This window comes from Capricornis sumatraensis, chromosome 19, assembly GCF_032405125.1.
Source record: "Capricornis sumatraensis isolate serow.1 chromosome 19, serow.2, whole genome shotgun sequence".
Classification (NCBI taxonomy): Eukaryota; Metazoa; Chordata; class Mammalia; order Artiodactyla; family Bovidae; genus Capricornis; species Capricornis sumatraensis.
The window spans coordinates 28,339,014-28,362,688 of record NC_091087.1 but is presented as its reverse complement, the minus strand read 5'-3'; the positions used below and the strand labels follow the sequence as shown (position 1 = coordinate 28,362,688).

Genomic DNA, 23,675 nt, shown 5'->3' with positions numbered 1-23,675 from the left:
GATACTAAGAGACAGCTGTGACGCCCAGTCAGGAGGGCCTCCTGTGACAGCTCAAAGGGAGTCGGGGCTGCAGGGAGCAAGGAAGAGCCTTGCCCTGGGGCATGGGAGTCAGGCCACTGACTGCTGTGCAGAGCTAAGAGCAAGGACATGGGCCCTGCAGAAGGGACCCAGGGCCAGCCCATGGGGGTCACAAGGAGGAAGACCAGTGCCCAGTAGAGCCCAGATCCTTGACAGAGCAGGGTAACTGCTAACCAGCTGGGCCTCAGGCCCCAGCGGGGCAGCCTTATCCAACAGAGGTGGGTGAGGGGACAAGGGCCCCATAGCCAATGGGGTGAGGACAGGCACCCTGCAGGCCCCAGCAGCCAAAGCTGCTAGGGAAATGAGGACAGAGTGCAAGGAGCATAGGGCAGGACATGCTGGGTGACAGGAACTCCAGAAACAAAAGCTCAGAGGCACAGAAGACACATCAGATGCCTGACCTGCTGGAGCAGAGGGATGGGGTTGGGGAGAAGAGGCAAGCAGAGGGCGCAGGGCGAGTCACACGACCGAGCTCTTAGCAGCCCAGCGGAGAGACCAGACACGACAGCTGGTGGAACTGGATGGCTGGGGATCAAGTCCTGCCTCTTCCTCTTCCCTGCTGAGCCACTCCAGGCAAGTTACTTAACCTCTCTGAACTCTGGTCCCTCAGCTAGGGATGACAACAGTACCTGCCTCACAGAGTTGTGGTAAGGATTGAGCCACAAAGTATGAAGCACTGAGAACCACACACTGACATGTAGCACCAGGTAAACATCCACAAAGGCCACAGTTATATAGAGTAAAGCAGTCTGAACATCAACCGGTATTTCCCAGACTGTTGCCCATGGGATCCTCAACTAAAAGATACTCCCATCAAAATGACTCTTAAAGCCAAATTTGGAAAACGTCTCCTATCATATCCACATCAAGCTCTGATGAGTCCGCAGTGAGAAAAACAAACACACACACAAAAAACCCTAACTTTATTTAGCCCAGTGTTTCCCAAACCTAGTGGATCATGGAAACCTCTGCCTACCTTGGGGGATGGTGCTACACAGGCCACCAGTCTGAAAGTGCTGTGTGGGAGGGCAGTAGGGAAGGCTACGAAAGTGGAGGAAAGCATCTCCAGGAGAAGCCATGGGGCAGGGGTTAAGCCACAGTGCGATTCCCGTGCCCAGAGAGAAGGGAAGGGAAAGAGGTGGCTGAAATGCCAGGGCCAAGGGCCCCAGAGCAGAAGGGGAGCACAAACAGGGGAGACCCAGGGCAGGGGGACAGAGCAGAGAGTGGAGGCAGAGGCGACCCTGAGCATTCATATTTGAGGAGGGAGGAAGTGCGAGAGCAGAAACGGGGTGAAGGGTGGGGGCATCCGTCATTCCGCCCAGTCCCTGGTCACCCTTCCTGATTTGTGTCTGAGGTGGTCTAAGCCCTGTGGCTTCCCCCAGGATACTGGGGCCTGGAGAGAGAAGGGTGGCGGCTCTGCTTCTTGGGGGAGAATAACGCCCGGAAGACACAGAGACGTTCTGTCCCTGCTACGCACAGATCGTGTGATTATAGAACCGACAGCAGTTGTCCAGGGCCTCTAGGCTGAACTCCGGGCTGGTGCTGAAAAGAAGCAAAAGCTGTAGTCTGCGCTCCAGGCCTGGGCTCTGCTGACCACTAAAGGCTGAGCAACTTCAGGGAAGTTGCTCCATGCCTCTGGTCCAAACTTCTTCTAAGTTTGGTCCTCAAGTCCCGCTTCTTCTTCCCTTGGTTACATCAACCACAGCCATAACATTTCTACCCCCTTGCTCTGGTACAAAGGCCTCCCCCACCCTAGGTACTTGGGCCTCTGTGCCCCATCACTGTCAGCACCCCACCCCCCGGCCCCCAGCCCCGGCACCCACCTCTGGAAGGCCTGGTGGCAGCACTGGTACACCTCAAAGCTGCTGCTGTTGAGGGTGGTGTTCAGGAGGGACACACAGTCCACCGCAGGGCCCCTGGGCATGTAGAGGATCCCTGTGCAGAGAAAGCAGCTAGTGGGCAGGGTCCAGCCCCTGTCTGTCCCCCGCAACGCCACCCAAGGACTGCCAGAGAGGCCGGGGCCCCAGTGCCTGGCCCTGGACTGAGTCCTGAGCCCACGAGGCCTGCACTCACCGGCCACACAGGCATTCACCAGAGACACACAGGCCCCCGTGCAGAGCGCCCGGAGCACGATCTGGGAGAAGTCACTCTTCCGCTGGGGAGCCATGGAGGCTGCAGGAAGACAGGAGGGCTCAGGGCCAGGACTCCATAGGCCCCTCTCCCTCCTCTCTGTGCCTCTGGCTGCGTCTGCTGACCACCCCCCTTCCTCTTCTGGGGGGCCAGAGGAACAGACACTGTCCTTCTGATGCTTGTTGAGTCTGAGAGTCCTCCTTGGCCTGACTAGGTAGCATTCCACACCTCCTCACATGCCATCAGTGGCAGGTGTAGGCAAAGAACATTGAGTTTGGAATTAGGCAGGCCCAGGATTGAATACAGTTTCAGCCACTTATTAGGCTTCCCTGGTGGCTCAGATGGTAAAGAATCTCCTGCCTGCAATGCAGGAGACCCAGGTTGCATCCCTGGGTCAGGAAGATCCCCTGGAGACGGGAATGGCAACCCACTCCAGTATTCTTGCCAGGAGAACTCCATGGACAGAGAAGCCTGATGGGTTGCAGTCCATGGGGTTTCAAAGAGTCGGACACAACTGCATGACTAACACAGTGACAGTTAACAGCCACTTAATAGCTGAGTGACTCGGGTCACATTTCACTTTTGCACGACTGTTTCCTTTTCAATAAAATGGGATGGTTGCACCACCAGGCAGGGGACTGTGAAGGGTGGAAAGGTGTTTTGTAAAAAGCTGGTAGTTCTATAGAGCCTTCCTACCCAGGCCCCACTGGGCCTGTCTGCCCAGTGTGGGTATGGGAACTGGCAGGTCAAAGCTTCAGCCGGGCAGCCAACACCGTACCTTCTGACCCTCCCTAGGGCCCTGAGCCAGGCTTGCCCTTCGAGGCCAAGGTGCTGACCTCCTGGGCCAGCTGAGCAGCAGAGAAGCCATGAAATTCCAGGGCTGGGAGGAAGTTCCATGACCTCCTTGTTCAGACTCTGCCTTAGACCAAGAGGAGAACTGAGGTGTACAGATCCCTAGGAGGTTGTAGGTATTGGAGAGCCAGAACTGGAGACCAGCCCCCCTCAACCCCTGTCCTCTATAGGAGGCCAGGGAGGCCCCTCTAGGACTCACTCAGGCCTCCCAGCATGATCCCAATGGAGCTGAAGTTGGCGAATCCACAGAGGGCAAATGTTGTGAGGATTTCTGCTCTGACCTGAGAAGGCAGAAGATGAGAGGTGAGGGGCTTCCCACAGGGGTGTGCTCAAACCACCCCAGGCATGCTAAGTCGCTTCAGTCGTGTCCGATTCTTTGTGACCCATGGACTGTGGCCCCCCAAGCTCCTCTGTTCATGGAATCTTCCAGGCAAGAATACTTGAGTGGGTTGCCATGCCCTCCTCCAGGGGATCTTCCTGACCCAGGGTGGAACCTAAATCTCAGCTTCTCCATCAGGAATGTGGGAATAACACTATCTGACTGGGAGGGCTGTCATAGAGATCATATCATGTATAGGAAGAACTAGGCATAGAGTAGGTATTTATTTCTTTTTCTATATTAATTTCAGATTTTATTTAATTTTTAACTTTTTGGCCAGGCCACACAGCTTGTGTGATCTTAGTTCCCCAACGGGGATTGAACCTGTGCCCCTGAATTGGAAGTATGGAGTCTTAACTGCTACATCACCAGGGAAGTCCCTAGAGTAGGTATTTAAGCAACGTAACTCTCTTTCCCTTTTGCTCTGAACAGTTGTGTAATTTCTTAGAAGTACTAAGAGCCAAAATGGAACAATTTGGGGGGAAAAAAAAAAAAGATAGGCTTACACCCATACCTTACACCATATAAAAAATTTAATTCTAGATCATTAAAGCAGATAAATATTAACATTTTAAACATTAAATATTAGAACATATTGAATAATGTTATTGTTACAGAATAGCCTTACTGCTCTCATCCTGGAGAGGAGCAAACTGAGGCTCCTAGAAGTGACTGACGTTCACACAGCAAAAAGGCAGCTGTGTCACAATTTGAACTCAGTTTTGTCTGACTCCCCAGAGCGCACCATTTTAACTATTTCATCATACTGTTTCAGGAACTTAACCCTTACCAGGTTTCTGGAATGGAGGTAAGTCTCTAAATTTAGAAATAATATAAGAAATGCAAAGATTTGGTATAAATTTGTATTTTAAAAAAATTCCTGAATACAGAATGAAGGGAAAGGAAAATAAAAAAGACCAGGAAAAATATATATGGAAAATGTGGGACTTCCCTGGTGGTCCAGTGGTTAAGACTCCATGCTTCCAATGCAAGCAGTCCAAGTTTGATTCCTGATTGGGGGGCTAAGATCCTACATGATGTGTGGCATGGCCAAAAAAAATTTTTTTAATAGAAAATGGAAAAGAGTTAATATCTTTATAACATACAGAGTTTTTATAAATTGATTTAAAAATATTAAGGTACTTGCATTCTGCTTACTCACCTAGTCACCCTCCCAACAGCAGCCCAAGTAATGCTAAAATGTCAGAAGTCAAATCTTCAGTAACTTCCAGCTGCTCTCTGGCCCGGCTCACTCTGTTACGATTAGCACCTGTTCTAAGTAGACTTCTCTCGCTTCTCTCACCAGCGCTTTGGGCAGCCTCAGAGCCTTGCATGCACCTTTTCCTTTGCCTGGAGTGCTGGTCCCCATCTCTTCCGGCCTCTGCTCCTCCCTCCAAGTCTTGGTCTAGGTATCCATCTCAGGGGGGCCTGTTTTTGGCCGCAATGTGTGGCACATGGAATTTTAGTTCCCTGTTCACGGATAGAATCTGAGCCCCTTCCGTGGAAGCGAAGAGTCTTAACCACTGAGCACCAGGGAAGTCCCTAGGGAGGCCTCCCCTGTCCAGTCAGTCCTGTCTAGTCAAGGAGAGACCCCTCCCTGACTCCTGCTATTATTTCCATCATAGAGCTTACCGCGGATCGTGGTTTAAAATTTTTTATTCCTTTGTTTTCTTGTATCTTTCACTAAATATAAGTTCCATGTCACCAGGGACCATGTCTGTCTAATTCCCCTTTTTATCCCTGGTACCCAGCAGAGGGCCTGGCTCCTCAGAGGTCTCAACAAATACTTGCTGAAGGAATGAAGCTCATTGAAAAAGATCCTGAAGGCACATGTGTAGGTGTGTGCTCAGTCGCTTTAGTTGTGTCTGACTCTTCGTGATTCCATGGACTGTAGCCTGCCAGGCTCCTCTGTGCATGGGATTTCCCAGGCAAGAATACTGGAGTGGGTTGCCATTTCCTCCTCCAAGGCATCTTGCCAATCCAGGGATTGAACCTGTGTCTCCTGCATTGCAGGTGGATTCTTTACTGCTGAATCACCAGGGAAGCCCATAGGTACATACCGCCACTGTGTCTAGAGAAGACAGTGATACTGGAGCTGAAAATTAGCAGTGAGGGGAAACCTGAGCTTTTTACTCCATATAAACCTTCTTTAAAAAAAAAAAAAAGCTAAAGAGTACATTTCTTTATCATTAAAAAAAAAAATTTCAAAGACAAGAAAAAAATTTTATGTTAAAAGTTCCTAGTAACCCAGGAAACACACATTAAAACAATGAGCTATTATTTGCCCATTAAAGTAGCAAGACTTCTTTTTTTAAGAGGCTGCTCTGCCCTGTTCAGTGTGTGGTGAAATCAATGCTCACAGGCACAGCTGGGGTGGTTTCAGTTGCTATAATCCTTTGCAAAAGTTACTGGCAGCACCCACACAGGATTCATGCCATATGATTCAGTCATCCCACATGTGGAAAAGCTCCCAAGGAAACCATCAGAGAAGAGGGAAAATTTCAGTGCAAAACTACTCATTTCAGCATTGGGTATAAGAGCCAAATAGTGCAATTAGATATTATATTGTTATGTTTATATTTATCATATGATTATATATAATTGATTATATATTATAATAGCTGTCATTTGGGGATGATGATATGATGGGTAATTTTTTTTATTCTTAATCATGTTACGTTGGCTGTTATTCTTTTAGAGAGTTTCATTTTAGAAAGCTTTTATAGTTTTTTTTTTTTTAAGTCTTAACTGAACAAACCAACCCCTGAGCTGAATCCCATATATTGGAGATGAATGTGGTGAGGTCTTTCTGTTTTACTCTCTTAGCTCCTCATTGGAGTCACACACCCATTCCTTTGCGGTAGGGGTGGTGGGTATGACACTGGTTTTCCAACATAAGAGGCAAGGTGGAGCGGCTGGCCCAAGGCCACAGGATGGTAGACTGTCTACAGCTGGACTTCAAGTATCTTCAAGGGATAGAGAAGAGAAGTGAAGTGAAAGTCGCTCACTCATGTCTGAGTCTTTGTAACCTCATGGACTATACAGTCCATGGAATTCTCCAGGCCAGAATACTAGAGTGGGCAGCCTTTCCTTTCTCCAGGGGATCTTCCCAACCCAGGGATAGGACCCAGGTCTTCTGCACTGCAGGCAGATTCTTTACCAACTGAGCCACAAGGGAAGCCAAGAGAGAAACCTTGAGAAAGATGGCAGTGAAGCCTGAAGCTGTCTTGTTGCCCAGGGCAACGGGATGTGGGTGGTTTAGGACCACCTCCGTGTGTCTCAGCCAGGCCTGCAGGGGGACAGTTGCATTATGCCCTGCCCCAAGGAGACAGGGACACTCACGGAGATCCACTGCTTTTTGGAGCCGACCCACTCCTCAGTGCCCGCAAGGCGGCGCTGCTTGTACTCGGAGAGCCCCTGATAGGCCACGAACTCGTTCAGAAACAACTTCATCCCCAGCAGCTCCGCCACCACTGAGCAGTCCTCCCAGGCCACGCCCATCAGGAAGGCCACTGGCCGCAGGATGTAGGAGCAGATGAGCTGAGGTGCAAGGCAAGAGGAGCCGCTGGGACTGGGGTTGACCTGGGCTCTGTGGGTGTCCACCCACAGTCACCACTGGCCAGGACCAGCCCCCTCCACAGGTCAAGAGGGACTGTACCTGAAAGCTGAGCCCCTGGATGTCCACCATGTTTCCCAGCCAGGAGAGGGCAGCATTGATGAAGTCCAGCACAGCCAGAAAGGCAATCAGGTTGGCCGCGATGTTGGTCACGACCTTCACAGACAAGGCAGCCCCACTGCTAGCTGCTTCTAAGAGGTTTTGAGCATCTCTGCCAATGGGACAAAGAGATGTCATTATTGGCCTGTCTCCACAAGTTCAGGGCTCCCTGTCCTACAGGCTCAAATTGGACAGAGCATGTCAGAGCCACGGGTCCTTGTTTACCCTTAAGACCAGAAAGATGCTGGTCCAAGCACTAGGATAAGACCCAGACTCCTAGTACAGACATCATCTAAGACAAACCACGAGCTGCATGCAACTTAACAAGCACTTGGAAGGAGGCAGATCTGAATAGAGATGTGTTACAAATACACACACCAGGTTTCAGAGATTTAGTACCAGAAAATATGAAATACCTCTAAAATTAAAAAAAAAAATTTTTTTTAATATATTCGGCTGTACCGAGTCTTAGTTGCAACACACAGGATCTTTGTTGCAGCATTTGGGATCTTTAGTTGCATCATGAGGGGCCTAGTTCCCTCCATGCATGCATGCTCAGCCACTCAGTCATGTCCAACTCTTTGTGACCCCATGCACCATAGCCCATCAGGCTCCTCTGTCCAGGGAATTCTCCAGTCAAGAATACTAGAGTGGGTTGCTATTTCCTTCTCCAGGGGATCTTCCCAACCTAGGGCTTGAACCCACGTCTTCTACATTGGCAGGCAGATTCCTTACCACTAAGCCACCTGGGAAGCCCCTAGTTCCCTGACCAGGGATCAAACCCACACCCCCTACATTGGGAGCATGGAGTCTTAACCACTGGACCACCAGGGAAGTCCCTGAAATAGTAATAATTTTTATATCAAATACACATTAAAATGACAATATTTTGGATGAGTCAAAACATCTTACTAAAATCATCTTATGGAAAAATCACCTTTTTACTTTTTAAAGATGATCACTAGGAAATGTTAATTATACACGTGACTCATGTTATATTCCTCTAGGGCAATGCTGCCCCAGACCTTCAGGAAATTATGAGGTTGGGGCCGCCCATTGTATCCACAAGTACATTTGTCCAAAGTGTTGTCTTTCAATATTTTTTTAGAATTAAATGTTACACAAAAGTTGCTAAGACTATGATGAAGAGATATTAGTCAAGGACAGTGCTCACTATGTCCATGATTGATGCTGGGGTCATGTAGAGAGGGGTGGCATGGTTTTCATGCCCTCCTCAGCACACACACACACACCAAGCACATCCCGCTGGTCAGAGACTAGAAAATAAGATTCGAGACCTGGATCCTGCATTTTCTCAAGGTAAGCCATAGGCAGGGCAGTGGCTGAGAGGGGAGATGGGCTGGGCTTGGTGAAAGACAGTGAACGGCAGAGAACATAGGACCTGCTGCGGCCCTGACTCTGCTCCTGTCCCTGCCCAACCCCCAGCTTCCTTCTGCGCAGGCCCTCTTGCTGTGCTCACCCGTAGGTCAATTTCACACCTTCCTCACTTCTGAACTTGGACTCCTCCACCTCTGGGTAGACCAGCTTGGAGAGGGCTAAAGCACAAGGAGCAGCCATCACGGAGGCTGCAATTAGGGAGGCAGCGTCGATCTGCAACAGGAGCACAGACAGGGTTATAGAGATGCCAGAGGAAAGTGGAGCCCAGGAAGTGCAGCCCCAGGGAAGCAGGGGAACACGGGCTCCACCCCACTGGTGCGTCACTGTCGTCGGTCCTCCTGCCATCGATACTGATAATATTAACACATTTTATGTGTAGAGGGCCACAGTCTGCATGCACAGAGCCTTATAGGCAGGACTTCGTGAAGTTAGGCAGGGTGAGCATTGTTATCCCACTTGAGAGACAGGAAAACGGAGGCCCCCAAAGGGTTAAATATGGCTTTCCCATAATACAGGAAGAGAAGGAATTAGACCTATTGTGTCTTTTGGCTCCAGGTTCACGGTTCTTCCTTCTCTTCTAGGCTGTCTCTCTTTGACCACTGATCTGAGGGCAGCTTCATCACTGGCTGAGGGGCTTGTGATGATTTCAGACAAAGCTCACAGAGCCCAAGAGTTGGAATTTATCCAAGATGTGACCCAATGTGACCTCAGAGTAAAGGGACGTCTTCCCTCTATAGGACCCCTTCTGTCACTTACTGTGACGGGTAACTCACCACTTCAAAACAACTCATTATCTCCACTCCTGTGGTCAGAGAACTGTTTCTAAGGAAATCTCCTACAATAGCCTCCCTTTTGGCCCCAGTTCTTGTCGGGCTATAGAAGCACTTTGCAGCAAGATGATGGAGCAACCAGAGCCCCTGGGAGTCTTCCTTCCTGAAGTGTATCCTTACTGTGGTCTCAAACCCTTTGCTTCCTTCTTCTCTTCACAGAGATGGGACATTTTTTCACCACTGTGTTATTTGCCAAGTGGGAAAGTTAGAACCAACCCAAATACATAATAAGGGATTCCCAGGTGGCTCGGTGGTAAATAATTCACCTGCCAATGAAAGAGACACAGGAGGCTCAATCCCTGGGTTGGGAAGATCCCCTGGATCTTCAGCCCAGGAAATGACAACCCACTCCAGTATTCTTGCCTGAGAAATCTCATGGACAAAGGACCCTGGAGGGCTACAGTCTGCGGGGTCATGAAAAGTAGGACAGGACTAAGCACTGAGCACGCAAACATGTAACAATGGGGGAATAGCTAAGCATTGTCAAGCTGCCATCAAAAACAATGGTTACCAAGGCTTCACAATAACATGGAGAAACGCCCACTAACTTGCATATGGAGCGTAACCACAATGATGGGGGCGAAAACAAACTCCACAACTCTGCATAAAAAGAAGATCGGAAAGAAATACACCAAAATGCCAACCAATTATCTGTCCCTGGCTAGTAGGGCCAGAACAATTTTCTTATTTTTCAGCTTTTTTGCATATTTCCTAAATGTCCACAATGATATATCTTGGTTTTATAGACAGAAAAATAAAATAGACTTCTCCTTAAAGTTGATAATAAATCAACTGCAGTTCTTAAATTTTAAATAAAGAGGAACAAAAAGACAGGAGGTAAGTTTAAGCTACATGCTTGGGTTAACAAAAGCAGAAGGCCAAAGAGGCCCATGCGGGACTTTCCTGGTGGTCCAGTGGCTAAGGTCCAGTGGCTTCCCAATGCAGGGGGCTCAGGTTCGATCCCCGGTCAGGGAACTGGATCCCACATGCTGCACCTAAGGGTTCGAATGCCACAACTATAGGACTGAAGACCCTGCGAGCCACAGTGAAGACCCAGGAGCGCGTGTGCCGCAGCCAAGAGCCAGCTCAGCCGAATAAGTGAGTTAAATGAATGGGTAGACTTAACGAGAAGCAGCCCAGGGAAGTGCCAGCATCTGCTGACAGGGGACCAGCCCTGGGAGACCTGCTGAGGCTCTGAAACCCCTGTAATATCTTTCTTCTGTTCTAAAGCCCCTGGATTCCTCTCAGTGGTAAGGGAGTGTACTGGCTCCAGCACCCACCCCCCAAACACCCATCACGGGCACTGGATGTGCCAGTCGTGCTGATCCCGTGGGAATAGCCAGCCTCAGGCAGGCGTCCTCTCTGGACTTTATGGGCTGACCTTTGGGTCTTGGCTGGCGTCCTCCTCCTGGGCTGCCCAGCTCTAGTGGGCACAATGCCACCACCGAAATCTTGGGATTTTACCTCCAGCTGCCAGGACCCTCCCCTTTCCTCCAGCTTGGAGGCTGCCTCTGGTTTACCAGTTCGAGCCTCAGCAGGGAGCACACCCTGCAGGTGTCACACTCCTGGGTGCTGCCCTGTGAGTGGGTCGGTTGTGGCCACTGCCTCAAATGCCCTAGGCCGTCATTTCCTGCTCATCTTGGAAAGGGCTGAGTCCTGCACCAGCAGGGCTCTCTGGGGCACTGGGCCAGCCCACACACTCCTCCCTGCCAGCTACTCCTCGGGGTCATGACATACCCCTGCCCTGCTTCCAGACCCTGGCTCAGGAATGCCTTCTGCCCCAGCATCCTGCAGCCCACTCCTGTCCAAGGCCCGCCCTTTTCTACCCAAAGCTCTCCTATGTGAAGAGGGAGAGAGGGTAGGAACCCTCCATCTGAACTTTCAAAAAGATCTTTACTGAGAAAGGAAGTAAATCCAGACACTACAGAGCATAAGGGCTTCCCCTGGGGCTCAGCAGTAGAGAATCCGTCTGCAACGCGGGAGGTGGAGCAAGAGACGCAGGTTCAATCCCTGGGTTGGGAAGATCCCCTGGAGGGGGCATGGCAATCCATCCCAGTATTCTTGCCAGGAAAATCTCACGGATAGAGGAACCTGGCAGGCTACAGTCCATGGGATCATAAAGAGTTGGACACAACTGATCGACAAGCATGCCCAGAGCATAAAAGAGACCAGTTTCGGAAGGACTGACTTCTGACCATAGCATGTCAGAGAAAGGACAATCACTTCCTCAACACTGTGCAGGTGTTTTCTGGCTTTTATTGCATTTAATTCTTAGACTGCCATGAGGTGGGCAGGAATTCTGCCCATTTTACACACGGGGAGACTCAGGATGTGGCTGACTCTTACTCGGCTCCGTTCAGAAGCCCCAGACTCTGTCCCAGGAGCTCTCACTCTTGTACAATTGATCGAGGAACATCAGTGGCCACCCCTCAACCCATTACGTGTTCACAGCCTGAGGTACACATCTGGATCTCCTCTCACAGTGGTCCCGAGCCAGAGGAGTAGGTAAGGAGACCAGTTTCTGGGGCTAGAGAGAGAGCTCGCAGCTGCTTTAGAGTTTTTTGGGCAAACACGCTAAAAAGGGACATGTGTGTAGAGGTCACAATGAAAGGATTCATTGAGGTCCTTTGGGACTTCAGAGCAAGTCTAGACCAGTGTCATTTGATAGAAATATAATGGAAAGCACACCTATGATTTAAGTTTTCTAGCAAGTGGTCTAGTGGTTAAGAATCCACCTGTCAATGCCAGGGTTCAATCCCCAGTCATGGAAGATCCCACATGATTCAGGGCAACTAAGCCAGAGCACCACAGCTACTGAGCCTGTGCTCTAGAGTCCATGATCTGAAACCAGAGAAGCCCCCACACTGCAACAGAGAGTAGCCCCTGCTCGCCACAACTAGAGAAAGCCCTTGCTCAGCAACAAAGATCCAGCAGAGTCAAAAATAAATACATAAAAATAAATCTTTCTTTAAAGGTAAAAAGAAATAGATGAAATTAATTTTGATGATGTATTTAATTTAACCCAATATATCTGACATATCATTTACCCACGTAGTCAATGTAAAACTTACCAATGAAGTAAAAAGAAAAAAGTATAAAAACAAAAAACGAAAAAAAAAATTTATCAATGAAGTAAAGTGGAGTATTAATCCTTCAGTTGTGTCCAACTCTTTGCGACCCCATGGACTATAACCCACCAGGCTCCTCTGTCCATGGGATTCTCCAGGCAAGAATACTGGAGTGGGCTGCCATTCCCTTCTCCAGGGGATCTTCCCAACCCAGGAATCAAACCTGGGTCTCCTGCATTGCAGGCAGATTCTTTACCTTCTGAGCCACTAGGGAAGCCCTAGAACTTATCAATAAAACATATTAATTGATTTTCTCACACCAAGTCTCACAGACCTCATTTCAGACCAGCCACAGTTCAAGGTTCAACAGTAGTTAGTGGCTACTGACTCTGTCTGACAGTGCAGGTCTAGAAATACCAGCTTTTAGCAATGGGAAGGTGCAGGAAGAGGGAACCCAGAAGTTGAGCATCAACGAGAAAGGAAGAGAGAGAGGTGCGATCTCTCTGGAATTCAGGGGCTAAGGGCAGAGCCAAAGACTCCATGAGGAACTGCCTGGAGGAGAGAGTAATAGGAGAGGGAGGAGAGGCTGGGATGGCAGGGCTGTGGGAGGAAGCGACTCCCGCCCCCTCCCCGGTTGCTGCAGTGGCAGCCAAGAGCCAGGTGGGGGCAGAAGAGATTTTCTCTGTGGCCAGACTGGAGGCAGATCCAGAGGTCTGAGGGGAGGAGGAAGGGGATGTGGCCTTTCAGCAGGCCAGCTAGGGTGCTAGTCTGGGGCTTCCAGACCAGAGGCTGTGGATAGAGACCCGCAGCCACCTGCCTGATCTGGGCGGCCTCTGCACCTTCTGTGGAGCTAAAGGGGAGTGGGACCCCGGGCCTGTTCATTAGGGAGGCCTGCCTGCCTGGGGCTAGGCCTGGACTCTGGCTCAAGCAAGGGAAAGAAAAAAGGCTGAGTTGTAAGACGATTGTGGGAAAGGGATAAGAGTTTTTCCAGTACTTTAGTCTTAAGTAATAGCAGCAACGCTCATGCTCGTGTGGTAGAAAGAACACCATTCTTTCAACTGCTTGTGGGACCCAGGACAAAGTTAAGACATTTAAAGGCTCTAAGTTTCGAACTGCCCTGGGGGTTCAGTGGTTTAGAGTCTGCCTACCAATGCAGGGGACACCAGTTTGATTCCTGGCTCAGGAAAATTCCACATGCCATGCGGCAACTGAGCCCATGTACCACAACTACTGAAGCCCATGTACCTTAGATCCCGTGCTCCACAGCAAGAGAAGCCACTGCAATGAGAAGCCCCCACACCGAAATGAAGAGGACCCCCCGCCCCCCACTAGCCACAACTAGAGAAAGCCAGTGTCCAGCAACAAAGACCCTGCACAGCCAAATATAAATTAGTTTTGAAAAAAATTAGAAAGTCTTTAAGTCCTGAAGATAATCGGGCAGCCCCTCCCTCAACAGCCACCATGAAGAGTTTTGGGATGAAAGTCTTTAGTTTTCATTTCTGAAATATCAAATTCCTTCCAAAATCAATTGATGGTGAATTTCAGGGGAGGAGCAGGCATGTACCAGCTCTGATGGGCCTTTCCTAGGCCCAGGTGAGACAAGCTGTAAACCAGATGCTAACATTCTACATGGAACTTGCCAGGAGAAGACAAAGCCCCAGAGTGCAAGGGGCCTTCTTGAAAATCACGTGGCAGCAGCCATCCTGACCAGACAGCTCTGTGAGTATGTGGAGCTGAGCCTCCCAGTGTGGCCTAGGTGTTCTGAGGGAAGGGAGCACTGAGGAGCGGGTTTCCCCATCCCCAAGGACACAGGAGAGAAAGACAAGTGGAGTCTGGGACCAGAGAAGGGGACGGTGCAGGTCGTTCTGTCACCCGTGGCCCACTCAGGCACAGCATCAGGAGAGCCTGGGTGCTGGGAAAGGTAAGCTGCTGCTGTTGTTGTTCAGACACTCAGTTGTGTCCTACTCTTTGCGATCCCATGAACTGCAGCACACCAGGCTTCCCTGTCCTTCACTATCTCCCAGAGTTTGTTCAAACTCATGTCCATCGAGTCGCTGATGCCATCCAAACATCTCATCCTCTGTCATCCCCATCTTCTGCCTTCAGTCTTTCCCAGCATCAGTCTTTTCAAATGAGTCAGCTCTTCGCATCAGGTGGCCAAAGTATTGGAGTTTCAGCTTCAACATCAGTCCTACCAATGAACACCCAGGACTGATCTCCTTTAGGATGCACTGGTTGGATCTCCTTGCAGTCCAAGGGACTCTCAAGAGTCTTCTCCAACATGGTTGACAATATAAAATATACAGCCTCCTTTCCTGATTTTGAACCAGTCCCCTTTCCATGTCCAGTTCTAACTGTTACTTCTTGCCCAACCCAAGGCAGACTGCTCTTCTCCACATCAGCAACATGGAGGCTCAACCTCACCCTAGGGACTGAGCAACAGTGCACTGCATGGATGAACTTACCCAGCTCATCCCCATACTGTAACACATTGATGGTTTTTGCTATTACAAATGATGCTGGGATTTCGCACCTTTTGACCACTTGTGAAAATATTTCTGTATCATAATATTGCTAACTGGATCAACAGGAAGGAGTATTTTTAAATTGACGGATAAGTGTTCTCCAAAAAGGTTAGAGCAAATTACACTCCCATCCCATCACTTCATGGGAAATAGATGGGAAAACAGTGGCAACAGTGTCAGGCTTTATTTTTGGGGGCTCCAAAATCACTGCAGATGGTGATTGCAGCTATGAAATTAAAAGACGCTTACTCTTTGGAAGAAAAGTTATGACCAACCTAGATAGCATATTCAAAAGCAGAGACATTACTTTGCCAAGAAAGGTCCATCTAGTCGAGGCTATGGTTTTTCCTGTGGTCATGTATGGATGTGAGAGTTGGACTGTGAAGAAAGCTGAGTGCCGAAGAATTGATCCTCTTGAACTGTGGTGTTGGCGAAGATTCTTGAGGGTCCCTTGGACTGCAAGGAGATCCAACCAGTCCATTCTAAAGGAGATCAGTCCTGGGTGTTCTTTGGAAGGAATGATGCTAAAGCTGAAATTCCAGTATTTTGGCCACCTCATGTGAAGAGTTGACTCATTGGAAAAGACTCTGATGATGGGAGGGATTGGGGGCAGGAGGAGAAGGGGATGACAGAGGTTGAGATGGCTGGATGGCATCACGGACTTGATGGACGTGAGTTTGAGCGAACTCCAGGAGTTGGTGATGGACAGGGAGGCCTGGCGTGCTGCGATTCATGGGGTTGCAAAGAGTCGGACACGACTGAGCGACTGAACTGAACTGAACTGAACTGAACTGAATGAGTATATGGGCTTCCCTCAGGAAGAGGCTCTAGAAGCCTCCTTGCTCAGTCCCCCGTCCCTCGCCCCCTGCCCACACCTCGCTCTCCCTACCAGACGCTGAGAAGGGAGTGATTCTAGCCTGGGGACCCCAGGGAACAGCCCTAGCTGCTTCCAACCCCTCACTCCTTTCTTTCCTAGCCGCAGGAGCCGCTCGGTGCCAGTGCCGTCAGCGGGCGGGAGCAGCCTCGGCGCGGGAGGCCTGGGGTTGAGGTGGCGGCAGCTCCGCCGGCTCCCTCCGGTCCGCAGGCAGAGAGCTCCGGACTCCACTGAAGAGATTCCAACCCGGATTCCTGGGGGCCCAGAGCGGACTCCCAATTCTCTTTGACTGGTCTACATGTCTATCTATCCCTCATATGGGCTTCCCTCATAGCTCAGCTGGTAAAGAATCCGCCTGCAGTACAGGAGACCCCAGTTCGTTTCCTGGGTCAGGTCGATCCCGTGGAGAAGGGATAGGCTACCCACTGCAGTATTCTTGGGCTTCCCTTGTGGCTCAATGGGTGAAGAAGTCCCGCAATGCGGGAGACTTAGGTTTGATCCCTGGGCTGGGAAGATCCCCTGGAGAAGGGAGGGAAAGGTTACCCACTCCAGTATTCTGGCCTGGAGAATTTCAGGGATTATACAGTCCATGGGGTCGCAAAGAGTTCGGCCGGACAGAGCAACTTTCACTTTTACATGTCTATCCGTATACCAGTACCACACTGTTTCGATTACTGTAGCTTTGTGGCCTCTGCAACAGCTGGTAGAAGCTATGATGAGCTTCGTGTGTTAGCCTTACCACAGAGAGTTCATTTAATGTGAGCAAAAGTGAAAACATCTGAGAGCTCAGTGGGTCGGCACAGCCCCATGTGAGGTCACTATAGAGTCCACTGCCTCAAATGGGGACCCCAGGAACAGTCGTTCTCTACACTACATCCACCCCTAGCAGCCCAGCGAGTACCTGAAGGCCTTGGTGGCTGAGGGGGAGATTTGCAGGACTCTGCCAGGGAATGTTTTATTTGAGGGGATGGCTGAGTACTGCCACATTTGGACCAGAGTGTAGACGGGGGCCTGGCACTCCCTGAGGTCAGCATGATGGCAGCAGCTGTGATAAACAAGAAATCGCCACAGGTTGTTCTGGAAGAAAACTAAGTTGGCTGTGGATTTCATCAAGCCTAAGATTTGGGCTTCCCTGGTGACTCAGATGGTAAAGAATTTTCTTGCAATGCAGAAGACCCAGGTTTGATCCCTGGGTCAGGAAGATCCCTTGGAGAAGGGAATGGCTACCCGCTCCGGTATTCCTGCCTGGAGAATTCCATGGACAGAGGGACCTGGTGGGCTACAGCCCATGGGATTGAAAAGAGTTGGACCCGACTGAGCGACTAACACTTTCATTTTCAAAGAGTATTTGAGGAACTTCCTTGATGGTCCAGTGGTTAAGAGTCCACCTTCCAATGCAGGGGATTTGGGTTCCAACCCTGGTTGGGGAACTGAGATCCCACGTGCCATGGAGCAACTAAGTCCACGCTTCCCAAGTGGAAAGTCTGTAAGCTGTGATGAGAGATCTGCTTGATGCAGTGAACATCCGGAGTGCTGCAACCAAGACTCAACGCAGCCCAATAAATAAATAAATACATACATATTTTTAAAAGAATACATGAATACCCCACAACCTTGCTGTATAGAGGCATGTAAAATTTTGCATATCTTTAGAAGAAATGTAAGTTATTACTGATTTATTTTCTTCAACTCTCAGTAAGCTTGAATATCTGTTTATAATTTATGAACTTTTTTTTCCTGATCAATCATTAACGTTTTAAAAATTGTGACTTTCACCATTCAGAGGTTTCTCATTTTTGTTAGTTAGCTCTGTCAACTTTTTCCTTTACACTTCTGGATTTCATGTCATGCTCAGAATTTTATGAAAAAGGCAAGTTGCAAGAAAGTGTGAATAGAATTACCTCATCTTTAGTTGTTTTTTTTTTATGAAAGAAAGCATATGTATATTCAGGTATATATTCTTAAATGACTATTTACACAGAAATATCTGGAATGAAGGACTTCCTCGGTGGCTCAGCTGTAAAGAATTTGCCTGCCAATGCAGGAGATGTGGGTTTGATCCCTGGGTCAGGAAGAGCTCCTGGAGAATGAAATAGCAACCCATTCCAGTATTCTTGCCTGGAAAATCCCATGGACAGAGGAGCCTGGTGGGCTACAACCCATGGAGTTCCAGAGTCAGACATGACTGAGCAAGTAAACAGCACAAGCTGGAATGACATATTTTAAGTCAGTGGTTCTCAAACTGAGCAAGTATCAGAATCACCTGGAAGGCTTGTTCCAACACAGGATACTGGGCCCGATCCACAGTGCTTTTGATTCAGCAGGTCTGGGGAGGGACCTAAGAACTTGTGTTTCTGACAAGTTCCCAAGTGAATCTGGTGCTGCTAGCCCACGGACAACACTGAGCACTGCTGTTCTAATCCAGTAAAGGGGATTATCTGTGGGAAGTGCCAGTAAGGAAGTTTGGTTTTTTACTTTATGCACTTCTTTAAGAAGCAAGAATTTCTTTGATAATTAAGGGAAAAAATGAGTTTTTTAAAGACTTGCATGTAAAAGCAAAGACAAGTATAGTGTTTTATCCAAATACAATCCTTGAGAAGGGAATGGCAACGCACTCCAGTATTCTTGCCTGGGAAATCCCATGGATAGAGGAGCCTGGTGGGCTACAATCACAAAGAGCCAGACACAACTGAAGCGACTTAGCACGCGCGCACACACATGACACATTATTACCAGGCACTTTGCTGGGACACACAAGATTCACCTCAGGTTGCCATGCAGTAGTGTTGGGATAGGTTTAAAGGCCAGATTCATACCATTGGAGTTTGACCTAGAAATGCACTGTGCTCAGAAAGCTGCACAAGTAATAATTTAGGAGTAGAGGAAGGACATGTGCCAAGAGAGAATGTGGTGGAGAGGAGGCAGGGGTGGAAGAAACGTAGGACAAATCTCCAGGGATGGCCCAGGTGGAGGACAGTGTGTCTGTGTTTTGGAGTCAGATCTGGCCTCAAATCCTGGCTTTGGACATCTCACTTACTCTCTGAGTCTCAATTTCCTCATCTGTAAAATTGGGATACTAAACACCTTGCACTTTGCCTAGTATGCAGTTGGTGCTCAGTAAACAGAACACTGGGATGCTTTGGCCTTGTGAGGAGCCCAAATGGCTCAGCCCACCTGGCCCACCTTACTCAGGTGAAGCCTCTACCCCCACCATCACAGTAACCCTGGTTCAGGATGCAGCTCATGAGAGAAGACCCCAGAATGCTCTGAGCAGGAGCTGTGTGGGGCTCCCACAAAGGTAGGTTTCAGGTTCTTGGTTTTCAGCAAGCAGAAGGGGGCTGTACGTACCCCAAAGGAGATATAAGCGCCCAGCAGGCTGCCGGCAATGGTGGCGTAGCCTCCGGTCATGACAACGTGGATTTCAGAGAGTGTCATGTCTGCCAAGTAGGGTCGGATGAGTAGAGGAGCCTCAGTCTGCAAAAGGGAAAGACGTCAGACAAGCAGAGCTGGCCAGGCCAGGATGGGGGGCAGTAGAGATGTCCTCAGCCCCTGGGAGTGAGTGGGTCACAGTGAGGACTGGGGGACCCCAGGGGAAGAGACAGCAGGGAGGGGTGAGAACCAGCATCTGTACTTGGCTAAAGTTCTCAGAACCTTGGCAAAAGCCAGGCTTTGTCAAAGGACCCCCAGTCCTTCCTTCTGACCTGATAATGCTCCCCTGCGTCCAGTGCCTCCCACGTACAGGCACTCAGCTAAGCACCTGACACTCATCACTTCCAACCTTCTGGGAAGGAAGTGGTCATCCTCATGTTCCAGGGGAGCAGAAGATCAGAGAGGTTCAAAGAATTGCCTCTGTTTATGCAAAGGACCAGAAGCAGATGTAACTCCAAGCCTGAACTTCCAATAAAGACGAGGGGGTTGCCAGAAAGAAAGGAACTGGAGCACTAAATGACGTGTTTACTGAGAGCACATGGGGAAGCCCTGAGCCATTCATTTACTCATTCAATAAATAATTCCAGCACACACTGTGTTCCAGATGGCTATGGAAGAGGGAGAGAGACGAGGGGAGGAGGGCAGGCGGACAAGCCGGGGGTAATCAGTGGACCTCAGTAAGAAGCGGCATGATCTGACTTGTGAGTTGCTTTTTTTTCTTTTTGCTACACCCCAAGGCATGCGGAATCTTAGTTCCCTGACCAGGGATCAAACCTGCACCCCCTGCACTGGAAGTGCAGTCTTAACCACTGGACCACCAGGGAAGTCCTGACTTGTGTTTTTAAAGGGCCACTCCAATGTGTGTGTGAAGGATGGACAGTAGGGGCAGCGGTCATGGCAGGAAGAGCAGAGAGGAGGTGACTGCGTGTCCAGGTGAGAGACAAGGGTGGCTCGCAGCAGAGGAGGAGAAGGGCAGCGGGGCAGGTCTGGGACGTGGTGTGGGGCAGAGCTGGCAGGACTTGCTGATGGACTGGGAGCAGCTGGGAGCAAGGGAAGCAGAGGCAGGAAGGATGGCGCCTAGATTTTTGTTTGAAAGACCTCATGGAAGATGCCGCCATTTACTGTGAAGGGAAAGATTGGAAGACAAAGGAAATGGTGACCCACTCCAGTATTCTTGCCTGGAGAATCCCATGTGCATTGGGTTGCAAAGAGTCGGACACGACTGAGTGACTCTCTCTCTCTCACACACACACACACACACACACACACGTGTCACACACACACACACGTGTCACACACACACGTGTGTTGAGGGAGGAACTCAAGGGTTCTGCTTGTTTAGCCTTAGCCTAGTGAATTATTTGGGCTTCCCAGGTGGCTCATCAGTAAAGAATCCACCTGTAATGCAGGAGACCTGGTTCAATCCCTGGGTCAGGCAGATCCCTTGGAGAAGGAAATGGCAACCCACTCCAGTATTCTTGCCTGGAGAATCCCGTGGACAGAGGAGCCTGGTGGGCTACAGTCCATGGTGTTGCAAAGAGTCAGCTTAGCAACTAAGCTCTAGTGAATTATCTAAGGATATCCAAGTGGAGGGTGAAGGGAGCAGTAGGATGTATACCAGACTGGAGTTTAGGGAGAAGTATTTAAGCCATGGGTTGCGGGGGGGTGGGGGGGGGCGGGCGTGGGGCAGGAATCCTCTAGGGACATGAGCAGACAGAGGAGAAGGCCCAGGCCCACCAACACTGAGCTTGAAATGATGCTGCTAATTCCTGAAGGCTCCCTACTCCCACCCAGATTAATTCACCTTCGGAACTCTTCACAATCTAAGATTTGTATGTCTCAACAAAGACCACTGATTACATTTGCAACATCTCATATAAAATAAATGCTGATACTGAAGTATCTTTTCCTCTTTGCCTCAGTTTGAACATCTAAGGGACCTTGGACAATTTATCTGAAAGCACACTTGCCTTTTACAGAAAAAAAAAACCACAAAAAACCCTTGAAATCAATACACTTGGATCAAAGCAAAAAAAAAAAATTGTAGACATTCTCCGAAGTTTCCTAAACTGCCCATAGTTGCCATACTTCGGCACGTATGTCTTTTTGGTGACTTACATGTTGGGCAGGTGGGCCAGGACTCTACAGTGGTCACCATGTCACACCCCTAGGAAGACCAGGCCTTCTGAAAGGGACTCAGGAGTGACAGTCCCTTCAGAGTCAAAGTTATATTGGAAAATATTCTTTCAGAAAGAGACAGGGGGGGAAAAAGACAAACTGATGATGTGGAAGGAACCCCATCCAGGAAGAAGAAGACGTGGATTCTAAGTCCTGGCTGATATTGTGGGATCTTGGCAAGGCATCCCCACCCCTGGACCCCAGTTTCTGCGTGTATAAAAGGAGAACTCTGGGCTCCATCTATAGGATTCGTGAGCCTCTAAGCTGAAGACAGCCTTCACCTAGGATAGAAGGTGGTGGGAGGTGCCAGGCAGACATCCTCCTCTTTGGCTTGACCCAGGCACAAAGTGTATTCCCCAAAGAAGCGTGTCCAGGACCCCGGTGACCCTGGCAGGAGGTTTGATCAGCTCTTCTGATGATGGAAGCAGGGCTCTGGGGATGCAGGGCCCCTGCCCTCCTTGGGGACAGGAGGCTACAATACCCACCTGGCTCACAAAGATGTTCCCAGCCACACTCAGGGTCTCTGTGGCCGTGGTGCCCATGGTGATCTGCATCAGCCAAGAGATCTGGAAGGAAGCAGGGTGCTTTTTGTGGGTTGGCATCAGCAAGCCCCAGAGGCAGAGACAGTTTGGGTGGAAGTACCATAAAAGCCTTCCTTCCAACCCTGTTAGGACCTCCTCATCTACATTTCCCCAAAGATCCATTCATCTTCTCCTCCCATACCCCCATTGATGAGGGCTTCCCATCCATGAAAAAAGGATTCCCTGGTCAAATATAGGGCTTCCCTGGTGGTTCGTACAGTAAAGAATCTACCCGCAGTGCAGGGGACCCAGGTTCCATCCCTGGGTCAGGAAGATGCCCTGGAGAAGGGAATGGCAGTCTACTCCAGTATTCTTGCCTGGAGAATCCCAAGGATGGAGGATCCTGGAGGGCTACAGTCCATGTGGTCACAAAGAGTCGGACACAACTTAGTGACTAAAGGCACACACTGGTCAAATATATTTGAGAATTGCTGTACACACACATACCTTGGAGATGGCCAACACTTGTTAGCTTAGCAAAGGCTCTGAGAAGTCCTGGATGAAACTTGTTTAAATTTGTTTAGTCCAGAGTCTAGATTAGCTTCACAAAATTATTTGACCAAGGGACTTCCCTGGTGGTCCAGTGGTTAAAGCTCTGCACTTCCACTGCAGGGGATGTGGGTTTGATTCCTGGTCAGGGAACTAAGACCCCACATGCCATGCAGTGCGGCCAAAAATTAAAAAAAAAAAAATTATTTGACTACGGGATCCCTTTACCAAGTAGCATTTGCTAATCTACTGTGAAACTAGAGTTTTTGTAGAAAGGCTTTGGGAAACACTGTATTAAAAAGTTCTTTCTTGGGAATTCCCTGGTCAAATATAGGGCCATAAAGTCCAGTGGTTAGGACTCTGTTCTCACTGCTGAGGGCCTGGGTTCAATCCCTCGTTGGGGAACTGAGATCCTGCATGCTGTGTGGTATGGCAAAAAAAAAAAAAAGTCCTTTCTTCAATCAACATGAAATTTCTGAAATTTCTCTCTACTGCAAGTACCTCTCAGGCTGACTTTTCCCTAATCTTTCTTCTGTAAGTGTTTAGAATCCTACCCCTAACCTCCTTCACCCTGGCCTTCTCTTTCTGACCCTTCATCCCCACTTCCTTCAGCCATTCTATGGAAGGTGTGATCTCAGGCTCTCTCTCACACTGACAGTTTGTCAGAGCCCCTTGGTTGAACACATTCTCCAGATTTGGGGGTAACCGCCACCCTCATGGGCTTCCCAGGTGGGCTAGTGGTAAAGAACTGCCTGCCAATGTAGGAGATGTAAGAAACGCAGGTTCGATCCCTGGGTCAGGAAGATTTTCTGGAGGAGGGCACAGCAACCCACTCCAGTATTCTCGCTTGGAGAATCCCATAAATAGAGGAGCCTGATGGGCTATGATCCAAAGGGTCGCCAAGAGTTGGACACGATTGAAGCAACTTAGCACACATGCTACCCTCATGTCTGCCCTGCACTCATAACATAATCACAGGCTCCATTTCTGGCAGCTGCCTAGTGTACTGATTTATTCTGAGCTCAATCAGCTAACACCCTCAGCATCTCTTGCCAGGTCCAATGCCATCCAATGCTGTCTCCTGCATCCTGGCTTCATGCAGCAGATTTTATGAACACAGGCACAGGATTTGACATTTATATCAGCTGA

General features: G+C 49.4%; 1 protein-coding gene across 2 annotated transcripts in view; it reads right to left on the bottom strand.

Moving 5' to 3' along the window:
• Positions 1-1,547: 1,547 nt before the first annotated feature.
• The window catches only part of SLC28A1 (solute carrier family 28 member 1), a 58,043-nt gene continuing 35,915 nt past the window's right edge, over positions 1,548-23,675 (bottom strand). The window contains exons 9-17 of one of the 2 annotated variants that reach the window (XM_068991402.1): positions 21,942-22,022; positions 19,198-19,323; positions 8,635-8,765; positions 7,098-7,266; positions 6,782-6,979; positions 3,260-3,341; positions 2,152-2,250; positions 1,902-2,013; positions 1,548-1,620 (exon numbers count right to left, since the gene is read on the bottom strand). In XM_068991402.1, the coding sequence (XP_068847503.1) occupies positions 1,548-1,620; positions 1,902-2,013; positions 2,152-2,250; positions 3,260-3,341; positions 6,782-6,979; positions 7,098-7,266; positions 8,635-8,765; positions 19,198-19,323; positions 21,942-22,022 (1,071 nt within the window). The remainder of the gene's footprint in view (positions 1,621-1,901; positions 2,014-2,151; positions 2,251-3,259; positions 3,342-6,781; positions 6,980-7,097; positions 7,267-8,634; positions 8,766-19,197; positions 19,324-21,941; positions 22,023-23,675) is intronic. The other variant, XM_068991403.1, reaches the window with a different exon arrangement.